General features: G+C 47.4%; 1 protein-coding gene across 1 annotated transcript; it reads left to right on the top strand.

Moving 5' to 3' along the window:
- Positions 1-6,709: 6,709 nt before the first annotated feature.
- Positions 6,710-9,195, top strand: LOC115660471 (C-C motif chemokine 17-like). The gene is made up of 3 exons (XM_030581940.1): positions 6,710-6,846; positions 8,173-8,287; positions 8,824-9,195. The coding sequence occupies exons 1-3, from the start codon at positions 6,780-6,782 to the stop codon at positions 8,942-8,944; spliced, it is 303 nt and encodes a 100-aa protein (XP_030437800.1). The 5' UTR covers positions 6,710-6,779; the 3' UTR covers positions 8,945-9,195.
- The last annotated feature ends 2,506 nt before the right edge of the window (positions 9,196-11,701 follow it).

Here is an 11,701-nt window from a genome sequence, read left to right as displayed (position 1 = left end):
CCAGCATAAGGCCCAGGTACCATTTAATTCCCCATGAGGCTTGGCAAATCATGTCATCGCTCTGTGCCTCAGTTTCCCATCTATACATTGGGATTAGGAGACTGACCTCCTTTGTAAAGCACAGTGAGATCTACTAGGTATTATCAGTACTTGAGCCAGGTCCTGGCTCTCCGTGGGGTTTAAACTCCCCGTAGGCAGGGATGAATGAAACTCAGACTTATTACTGAGAGAAGGGGAATGCTGGAGTAAAACCCAGGTAGAAAGGAGTTGAATGGTTAAGGCTCTATCACCTGCATATTTTGGGCTGGGCTTTTTCTGACCCTGTGCTGACCTGGCAGGCATCTCCTAAGGAAGTGCCTAGAGATCTGTATATGTTCCCTGCTTTGTTTCAGTCAGGATATGGGATGAAAAACAATGGTCCTGTGTGCACATTCTCCCTGGCCTCTTCCTTTCCACGCTGCATTTAAGAATCAAGCAGCTCTCACCAAGCCAGAACACGTTTCCCTTGAATTCCCCCTTGCCTATTTGCAGAATTAGGATGTTTCTTTTCCTCCCCCACCCCCCGGTGCATATACACTGCAGAATTCTCCAGAGGTCTGTTCAGATGAAAAGGAAACCTCAGCCACTGCAGGAACTTTCTGAAGCTTCTAGAGCAGAGATTGGCAACCTTTCAGAAGTGGTGTGTCAAGTCTTCATTTATTCATTCTGATTTAAGGGTTTTCATGCCAGTAATACATTTTAATGTTTTAAGAAGGTCTCTTTCTAGGAGTCTATAATATATAACTGAACTATTGTTGTATGTAAAGTAAATAAGGTTTTTAAAATGTTTAAGAAGCTTCATTTAAAATTAAGTTAAAATGCAGAGCCCCCCGGACCAGTGGCCAGGACCTAGGCAGTGTGAGTGCCACTGAAAATCAGCTTGTGTGCTGCCTTTGGCACACGTGCCATAGATTGCCTACCCCTGTTCTAGAGGTTAAAGGTTGCAAATCAGCTCTCAACTCCTGCCCTCTCCCCCTCCTCCAAACATCCCCACAATGAAGAATCTGTACATGCTTGTGCAACCCAGGGAGAACAATGCTTATCCAGAGCTGCCAAGTTGCCTAACTGCATGGCAATGCTACAGCAGGAGCATCTTGGGAATGTGCTGGTGGCGGGCAAGGAAAGTGGGGCCTGCTTCTGAGGGTCAATGGGCCAGATCCTCAGCTAGTATAAACTGAGGTAGCTCTGTGGGCGTGAAGGGAGCTACACAGATTTACACCAGCAGAAGATCTGGCCCAAGGTGACCTGGTTATTCCCCACATCATCTCACACCTCCCGTTCTACAGCCAAAATAGCCCCTGCCTCAATCTGTCCTGGGTTGATGGACATTCTTGCTGTCCATGGGTCTGGGGCAGGTGTCAGTTCTCACATCATGGACCTTTCCATAGCACTCAGGAGGGTCTGTCACAATGTGGCCAGAGGGAGGCAGGTATGGGTCCAAGGAATCTCATGAACACCATTTGAATTGTTCCTTGAAGGCCAGAGGTAGAGAAGGGAACCTGCACTTCAGCACTAGACCCATCCTGGGCTGAGTCCCGAAAGGCTCCGTTCTCTCCGTGATGCTATTCAGTATTTCCACAAGACTCCGGAGCTCAGTTAGCAGCACGATGCCGATGCTACACAACTCTATTGTGCTTCACAATCTAAGGTGACACCTGAGGCGTCTGGCCAGCGCAGCAACTGACCGATAGCCACACCGGGGGAGGAAGAGCTGCTAAAATCAAACAGAGATTGTGCTTGTGGGCCGAAGGAGGCATTTCAAAAGTGCTGCAGCATGCAGGGTGACCACTGCTCTAGGATGTGTCCCCACAAACCCTACAATCAGCTCACCGTCAAGGAGTTCCTCTGCACCCCTCACAGAGGCGGAGTGCTTAGAGGGTCCAGTTCTATAACAAAGTGTTGCACCATCTCTGGGTGGCTAGGTGAGTGCGTCCCATCCTGGCGAAAAGACCCGGTCTTCATCCTTTCCTCACTTCCTGTAGAATTGAGGGCCAAGTGTAGGGTCTCTGGCCCAGAGCTTCGAAGTTTTTTTGATTCCTAACAATATCTTTGAGGATCTAGGCTGCTGTCCTCATTTCCAGAGCTCTTCTTGGCTTGGGCCCAAGACACCTGCAGGAACTCCTGATGCTGAGACCCTGATCACCCCCACAAGTCCTCTCTTGAGCCTCAGTGGAGCTGCCCATGGTCGGGTGTGCAGTCCATATGCAAAGCACAGGTCGGCAGCCTGGCCTTCCCACATACCCTCACACAGCACACCAGCTAAATCAACATCACTAACTAATTATAAATATGTGCACAGAGTCTTTCCCCTTGTGGCAGGATGGTGCAGAGAGGCGCCCCCTTGCAAAGATATTAGTCACTATGTTTGTATGTTCAGATACCATGGTGATGGGCACAGTAATGCAGCAATTTTGGTTCCTCTTATTCAGGGGGCACTTGAGGATCCTAGTCCCTGAGTGTGTCCACTGAAGCAGAGGATACAGCTCCCTTACGAAACTCATTACATTGACTTGTAGTCAGCAAGTCCCACTCTCTGCACCTGTGGGTCACATGGGAAATTAGGAATTCCCCTAGCAGAACAAACCAGTGATCTCACTGCTCTGGTGTCTCATCTTTATTACTGGCTGGTCAAGATCTCTTCCCAAAGTCAAATGGATGCTTCCTTCGTCATCTTAGATAAAAAAAGAGAGATCGATAGGGAGCAATACCTTGGGGGGGGGGTTGGCCCTCTTCTTCACCACACTTGAAAAGTGATTGACCATCATCTTTGATGACACCCGGCTAGAAGCATCAGCTTGTCCTTTGTCTTTGAGAAACAGGCTTGTTCACTTCCCACACTTGTCTAGTAACCACATTTCAGTCATGATTTCAGCTTCTGTTCATAACTTTACACACAATGGAGCTACACACATTTCACCATGATATCACTGAGCAGCAAGTTCTTCGTTTTCAAATGACACCTCACAAGCCAAGTTTCCTCTAGGCTGCATGGCCGCGCAGCCACCCATTTAGCGCCGCAGTCCTGGAGCTGCCACAGCTGGAGTAGAGGCACCTACTCTCCCAGACCAGGTGCTGCTGCAGGGAGAGAGAGCTGGGGGGAGTCCTCTCTCCCTGCCGTAGCCCCAGAGCCCCACCCCAGAACCTGCACCCCCAGACGGAGCCCTCACACCCCTGCACCCCAACCCTCTCCCCCAGCCCTCAGCCCCCTCTCCCACTCCAGACCCTCAGCCCCACCCCTACCACATGAATTTTGTTATGTGCACTGGTATAAAGGTGATATGTCACACCGCCTTCATATTGGTGCACATAGAATCATAGAATCACAGGACTGGAAGGGACCTCGAGAGGTCATCTATTCTAGACTCCTGCCTCATGGCAGGACTAAGTATTAACTATACCATCCCTGACAGGTGTTTGTCCACCTGCTCTTAAAAATCCCCAATGATGGAGATTCCACAACCTCCCTAGTTAATTTATTCCAGTGCTTAACCATCCTGACAGTTAGGAAGTTTTTTCCTAATGTCCAATCTAAACCTCCCTTGCTGTAATTTAAGCCCATTGTTTCTTGTCCTATCCTCATAGGTTAAGAAGAAAATTTTTTCTCCCTTCTCCTTGTAACAACCTTTTATGCACTTGAAATCTGTTATCAAGTCCCCTCTCAGTCTTCTTTCCTGTAGACTAAATAAACCCAGTATTTTCAATCCTCCCTCATAGGTCATGTTTTCTAGACCTTTAATATATTTTGTTGCTCTTCTCTGGACTTTCTCCAATTTGTTCACATCTTTCCTGAAATGTGGTGCCAAGGACAGCTGTAGCCACTGACAGGACAAGGAGTTGTGAATCACTGTCATCAGAAACTGGCCATTGTCTTTGATACATGGGTCTTGAATTACCTGTTCCTCCTCCTTGCCTGCACAGACCTTCCTGGTTTTCCAGGTGAAGAGAGGGAGATGGAAAATTGAGCATCGGTGTTGGACGGCTAGGTCTGAAACAGTCAAACAGATACATAAATGACTTCTCCAAGCTTATGCAGAGGCTGTACTGCAGGCTAAGAGATCACTCACCTCCATCTTGGTCGGCCCTACCAAAACATGCCTTAAAGAGCTGCTGAAAGTGGCCAACTTGTTGTGTAGAATATAATTATAGGAGGTGAATTTGCTTGACTTGAAGCTATTAATTTAGGAATCAAATCCTCCTTTTTAATTTTATATGATCTGATCAATAGGAGTAGCAGTTTGATTCTTCTTGGGAGCAATGGTTGTGCTGATCCTGAATGACACGAATATATCAGAGGGGTAGCCGTGTTAGTCTGTATCCACAAAAACAACGAGAAGTCCAGTGGCACCTTAAAGACTAACAGATTTATTTGGGAGAAGAAGAAGAATTCAACAAGAAGAATAAGTCTGCGTGGACTCCTCTTGATGGTCAAAATGACAGACTGGACTGCCACGTAGAGTGCTTCCGCAGACGTGCACAGGCTGAAATTGTGAACAAACAGCATCACATGCCCCATAACCTCAGCTGTGTAGAACGCAACGCCATCCACAGCCTCAGAAATAACTCTGACATTATAATCAAAGGCGCTGACAAAGGAGGTGCTGTAGTCATCATGAACAGGTCAGATTATGAACAGGAGGCTGCCAGGCAACTCTCCAACACCACATTCTACAGGACAATATCCTCCAATCCCATTGAGGAATACCAAAAGAAACTATACCATCAACAAACTCCCTGCTACAGCATGAGAATAAATCTACACAGACACCACTTCAGAGCCCCGACCAGGGATATTCTATCTGCCACTCAAGATCCATAAACCTGGAAACCCTGGACGCCCCATCATCTCAGACATTGGCACTCTTACAGCAAGATTATCTGGCTATTTGGACTCTCTTCTCAGACCCTAAGATACCAGCACTCCTAGCTGTCTTCAAGACACCATTAACTTCCTGAGGAAACTACAATCCATTGGTGATCTTCCTGAAAACACCATCCTGGCCATCATGGATGCAGAAGCTCTTTATACCAATATTCCACATGAAGATGGACTACAAGCTGTCAGGAACAGTATCCCTGATGAGGCCAAGGCATTCCTGGTGGCTGAGCTTTGTAACTTTGTCCTCACCTGCAACCATTTCAGATTTGGGACAATTTATACCTTCAAGTCAGCGACACTGCAATGAGTACCTGCATGGCCCCACAGTATGCCAACAGTTTCATGGCTGACTTGGAACAACGTTTCCTCAGCTCGCATCCCCTAGTGTGCCTCCTCTACTTGCGCTACATCGATGACATCTTCATCATGTGAACCTATGGGAAGGAGGCCTTTGAAGAATTCCACTCCACCATCAAGATTTCAATAATTTCCACCCCACCATCAACCTTAGCTTGGACCAGTCCACACAAGAGATCCACTTTCCGGACACTACAGTGCAAATAAGTGATGGTCACATAAACACCACCCTATACCAGAAACCTACTGACCGTTATACTTACCTACATGCCTCCAGCTTCCATCCGGGACATATCACATAATCCATTGTCTACAGCCAAGCCCTAAGATACAACTGAATTTGCTTCAATCAATCACTCAGACAGAGACAAGATAGGTCTCTAGTGCAGACCTGGCCTCACTCTTAAACTCTTGTCCCAGCAACCACTGGGCTCCTTATAATATGTGGGATGGATTCTCACAACTGTTCTTTGACTTCCTAAATCCTGGTCTGGTATCGGGGAGTATAAACCCTGGGCATTGCAAGGGTCCTTCCATAAGAGAGATCATCTCACAGCCCACTCCCAACCCCTTGCTTCCCTGGCCTTCCCCACTGCAGTTTATGTCCTCTTCTAATTACCCGATGACCTACCACAAAGTGTTTTTTGGATCACTGTGATGTCCACTTGGTTCAGACTGTCGAGCCGCTAAGCCTAGCATCTGCGGTGACACAAGAGAGGACCCAAATTATACTTGCTGTTAGTCCTCATCCTCCAGGATATAAACTGATCATCAGCTGAGGTCAGGGAGACCAATTCCACCCACAATTAACGGGGATATGAAATGTGATCAGCCCTGTTGCTGGAGGCACAAGATACAGATTTTATCTTGAACCAAGTCTAATTAAGGTTTTAGCACTAGAAAGCATTTTATCTGTATTTCTCTTGTAACCAGTTCTGGCTTCAATGCCTTGTACTTGCACTCACTTCAAATTTCTCTCTTTGGAGTGAAATAAACTGGTTTTATTCCTTAATCAAAACTAATCCAGTGGCATGGTTAACTGGGCTGGGTGATAACTCCATTCAAAGAGGCAGACTGTTTGATATTATTTCAGATCTAAAATAGCTGACCTGTCCAAAAAAAGGCTGGGCAGTGCAGAATACATTTTTCTGTGTGGGAAATCCAGGACTGGGGGTCTGTGGAGGTCACCCTGCAAGAGGTAGCCAAATCTGGCAGAAGCCAGGCTATCAGACCACTGGCTAGTTTACTGAGAATGCAGAAGTGATGTGTTCTGCTTTCCAGGGCTGTTCTCAGAGTTTCCTTCCCCATAAGTTAAATCAGACACATTCTGTGGAATCTCTCCACGCTTTCCGGGTTGGTTTTTCTCTGAACTCTGCTGACACGTGGCTTGTGAAGTCGGCACAGACAGAATAAATTGCCTACCTTTGCCTCCAAGATCTCACTTCACAGCTTCCTGGGGAAGAAAAGAACACTTCTACAGTAGAAGGAAACCCACTTCAAAGTCACCATGATCAGCCTGAGGACAGCTCTCCTGGCCGCCTTCCTCCTGGGGCTTGCTTATCAATATGCAACAGGTGAGTAGGAAACTTGATACAGGAGCAGAGGCCAGATCCTCAGCTGGTGTGTGCAGGGGTAGTTCCATTGAAATCTGTGGAGCTATATCGATTTACATCAGGCAAGGTTCTAGCCCCAAGTGTCTGGAATTAGGGAGTTGGTGGCCCGCAGCAGAGGTTTTTGGAGGGTTCTGGAAACCACCTGAGAGAATAATAGTAGAGAAAAATAGACTAGACGTAATTCAGCCCTGAACTGAACAGGTCCAGCTCTCAATGGAGTCAATGGAAATTGCAACTGCTTATGACAGGGCTGAATATAACACTAAAATTTCATTCCTTCCTCTTTTATTAATGAGACTTGCATGTAAATAGGATCTGTGTTTAACGGTTCATCTCCTCTTGCCACTAGTCCCTCATTTGATTGCCATAATCCTCTTGTGACCTTATGATCATTCCCAGGGCAAATAATTGTGACATGACAGACACAGGATTCTGACTTCATTTGGGGGTTACGTAGCAGCAGAGAACAAGCTTTTAGGAAACAAAAATCTGTTTTCATGGAAGTGTCCTTAAGTACTAGAGAATAAAGGGAAGGAAAGCCAGAATAATACATTTCAGCAAATTTGTTTCTAATTATTGTAATGTACTGGCTACTGTGTATTTGTACCATTGTCCCCTACAGCACAGATTTAGTATTATTCAACTGTGTGTCATGTTTCCTATATGGCTAACAGTTAATGGAGAGTTCCCTTTAGTTTAAGTGTTTAAAGGCTGGGATTTTTTGAATCAGGAGAAGCTGACCCACATTTTACAAAGTGACAAGTTAGTTTGGGTACCTGAAGTTCTGGATAGACAAAGGGAGACCTTTTCAAGGGGCCTAATTTTCAGATGGGGGTGCTCAGCGCTTTCTGAAAAGCAGGCCTCTTGAAGGCATCTTAAGTTGTGCACCCAAAACTGGAGAAACCTGAAATCGTTATCCCCTTTGGAGACTCATGGCCAGAGCTGAGCTCAAACCCAGTGTAGCTGTGAATGCATTGTAGCCATAGTGTGTCTCAGAATGATTCAGTAAAGTACCAGGTGGCCCAGGTGTGTTTCCATATGTAGCTTTGCCATCAACTTTAACATTTTCTTTCAGATTCAATACAATAGCCAAAATGGACAGATATTCTTAAACTTAACTGCATCTTAGCCTGGGAATTCCTGCTCCTGTGGAGACAATGTCAGCCACACTTTTCACAATTTTAGTGTAGTTTTCCTGAAGTGACTAAAAGGGAGACCCTGAGAAATCCCAATACCAGTCTGTCCTAATGCAATGGCTTTGGGATTAACTAACTCTCTCTTTCACAGCCAAATCGCCTACTCCCGTGGAATGTTGCTTTGATTACATGACTGGCGCCATTCAGCTTGCTAAACTGGTCGATTTCTACTGGACCCCCAGCGAGTGTCACTTACAAGCCGTTGTGTAAGTAGAGACCATTCCCTCCAGGGCTGATTATCCTCCTACCCTGTTACGGTGCACCTCACTGGCAAGCCAGAGAAGGTGTCAGCCTGAGATGCCAGCTGTCACCTTAGATCACAGAGACCCCAGGGTCACATTAAGCTCTTGTATATGGGAGGTTTTCTTTATAAAGAGAGTAACACGGTGTAATCTCCAGAAGTGAGAAGTATCGTTAATCTTGCTGCAGGGTATTATTGAAACAAATTGCTCATGCTCTTGAGTCTTGCTAGGCCATCTAGATGAAAGGTATAGCACTTTTTAATAGTAATTTGTATTATAATCGCATCTAAATTCCCCAGTCTTGATCAGGGCCCTGATGTGCCAGGCGCTGTAGATATGTGTGCAAATTTTAGTCTCTGCTCCAAAGAGTTTACAATCTAAATCGACAAGACAGATAAGGTGTGGGAAACTGATGCAAGGAAAGAGAAGGGCAAGATGTTTCCAAATTAAAATACAAAGGTGCCCCTTTTTAATGAGCTCTCTTGCTTTTCCATCTGCAGGTTGGAGACGGTTGCTGGCCGCAAGGTCTGTGCTGACCCCTCAAAGCTTTGGGTGAAGAGAGCAATCAGGGTCTTGCAGGCAAAGAGGAAACAAGCCCCACGTTCTGAGAACCACAGATAAATGCTCTATTCCAGAGCCAGGCCAGAAACTACTGCCTCCGGTTGGCTCTGAACATTTCCTGTCTTCATTCCACATACTCATTGGACTGTTCTTGTTTCAGCACTGACAGACAGACAGCTCAGTCCTGAGAGAGTGAGTGAGCTCTGTGCACTTACAGACGGACACACTGTGCACTACAGCCAGCTACGTTGTGTTTCAGACTGTACGTGTCCACACAAGAACACACACAAGCTGTAACAGACGTACATATAATAAAGCTTCATTGTGACACTGCTAGCATTTGTGATTGTTCATGCTCCTTACATGTTGGCATTAACGGCTCGACAGGCTACACTTTGCTGATTCATTGAAAGAACCACAATCAGGAAGCCCCATTGTGTGTGTGGGGGGGAAGTGGCTCCTTCCTGTTGACCTCCCAGCTCCGGCTGTAGGGGGCAGTGCTGCAGCTCATTGCACTCTTGCTCAGCAAATGAGGTCAGTAGAGGGGAGGCCAGGGGCTAGGAATTAAAAATAAAAAGCAATTCCTCATGGCACGACATACATGTGCCCTGGGCAACTGGCTCCCGGCCAAAGAGGTGTTTGATCAGGGGAAGCTACAGATCAGTGAAATGCTGCCTGGCCTCCAGCTTCCCCTCTCTGGCACCTACCTTCAAACTGCGTGACAAAGAGTTTAGCCCAGTGGTTCTCAAACTTTTGTACCGGTGACCCCTTTCACATAGCAGCCTCTGAGTGCAACCCTCTTATTAATTAAAAACATGGTTTATATATTTAACACCTTTGAAAATGCTGGAGGCAAAGTCAGATTTGGGATGGAGGTGCCAGCTTGTGACCCCCCATGTAATAACCTTGCGATCCCAATGGGTCCCAACCTCCGGTTTGAGAAAGCCAGTTTAGTCCAATCCTTCAACAGAGCCAGGGATCAGTATTCCCCATCTGTGACCACTTCACTGCCATTGCTGGACCTTTTATTCCTTATGGGTCCATCCTGCGTGTAGTCACAGGTTAACCCCTCCCCCATGGGAGTTACTCCTCTGCACTCATTTTGCACCCCCACTATCTCTCTACTGTTTTCCCCAACACATAAGGAGCAGCTGCCATTTCTCCACAGGATCTGCCCACGGGATTAGGGTGCCAGCAAAGCAGGTGGCACCCCCAACAGTTTAAAGCAGAATGCCAGGTAGAGGTGCACCCCCACAGCTGTAAGGTAGCAGCACTAGCTTCCCTGTATAATCCATGGGTCTGGGGCGGAGCCATAAGCTTCTCTTAGTGTATTTCTGCGGCACGTGCCGAAAAGTTCATATCAACCCTACTGGCTGCTGGCGTAATTCAGTTAAAACATGACTGGTAGCAGGTAACTCCCCCCCACACCCTGGCCTCACACACACACACACTTGGGGAAAGGAGATTTTTAACGGCTCCAGAACTCAGCTGGGCAGTGGCATCTTTGCTTGCACAGCATATACGGGTTACAGGCTGTCCCAGGTCACACAGCGGGTCAGAGGCAAAACCAGGACTAGACCCTAAATCCCATGACTCCCAGGCCAATGTCCTATTCTTTGGGCCACGCTGCTACCCTGTGGGCAAAGGTGGGAATTGAGCTATTCCAGGAAGTGCTTAAGAATGAGGACACGGCCCTGCCGCTGACCCTCTTCCCCTCAGCTCCCTGGAAAGAGCTCTGTCCATTAGTACCACATAGATAGAAACCTCACTCTCACCTCAGCTTCATGGCTAAACCCATTCTCCCCCCACACCCAGCTCCTATTTGCTCTCACAACTTCAGTACATCTAGAAAGGATTTGGAGTGACAAAATGCATATGGAAAAAGAGATTCCCCAAGCCCCATAAGCACAGCAAGCCCGCTGGGGTGTGTAGCATAGAGGGAGCGGCCCCTGATGGCCTCTCTGTGGGGAGGCAGGCAACCTGCACAAGGGAGCTGAATTGATAATGGAGGGGAAAGCAGCCCACACATGCCAGGAGCGCTACAGTCCAGCAAACAGAGATACATGAAGAGAAGAGTGAAGGGGGATTTGATAGCAGCCTTCAACTACCTGAAGGCGGTTCCAAAGAGGATGGAGCTCGGCTGGTCTCAGTGGTGGCAGATAACAGAACAAGGAGCAATGGTCTCAAGCTGCGGTGGGGGAGGTCTCGGTTGGATATTAGGAAACACTATTTCACTAGGAGGGTGGGGAAGCACTGGAATAGGTTACCTAGGGATGTGGTGTAATCTCCTTCCTTAGAGGTTTTTAAGGCCTAGCTGGACAAAACCCTGGCTGGGATGATTTAGTTGGAGTTGGTCCTGCTTTGAGCAGGGGGTTGGACTAGGTGACCTCTTGAGGTCCCTTCCAACTCTAATATTCTACGTATTAAAATCTCAGCATCGGTCTAGGGGTCGGAGCTTTATTCTCAGGCCCTAAGCGCTCTGAGTTGTTTATTGAGCCATTTGAAGACCATGGGCTGTATTCCGCTCTCAGGAACTGAGCTGTGCTTGAAGTACCTCACTCCATCCAAACTAGGCCCCAGGGCGGGTGTTGCATGGCAGAAGCATTCAGGGGTGTTGCAGGGGAGACCTTCTGTAAGTCACAGTGGGCAGGGCTGTGTTTGCATGTCACTCCCATTTTGCTTCCACTAATTTTGGCCTGTAGCAATCAGTCTGCCATTCCTGAGCCTCTGCCGCCCACATCAGGCCCTTCTAAGGTAGAGCAGCCCATTCTCATTCCTTGGGCCCCCGCATGCCGCCACCAGCCCCCTTCACATCTG

Source organism: Gopherus evgoodei, chromosome 12 (genome assembly GCF_007399415.2).
Source record: "Gopherus evgoodei ecotype Sinaloan lineage chromosome 12, rGopEvg1_v1.p, whole genome shotgun sequence".
In the NCBI taxonomy this organism is placed as follows: domain Eukaryota; kingdom Metazoa; phylum Chordata; order Testudines; family Testudinidae; genus Gopherus; species Gopherus evgoodei.
The sequence above is the reverse complement of the archived record's forward strand: the minus strand, read 5'-3'. Positions and strand labels throughout refer to the sequence as shown.

Coding starts and splice junctions, on each gene's coding strand:
- LOC115660471 (XM_030581940.1), top strand. CDS start 6,780: ATGATCAGCCTGAGGACAGCTCTCCTGGCCGCCTTCCTCCTGGGGCTT. Junction 6,847..8,172: donor TGCTTATCAATATGCAACAG/GTGAGTAGGAAA, acceptor TCTCTTTCACAG/CCAAATCGCCTACTCCCGTG. Junction 8,288..8,823: donor TGTCACTTACAAGCCGTTGT/GTAAGTAGAGAC, acceptor TTCCATCTGCAG/GTTGGAGACGGTTGCTGGCC.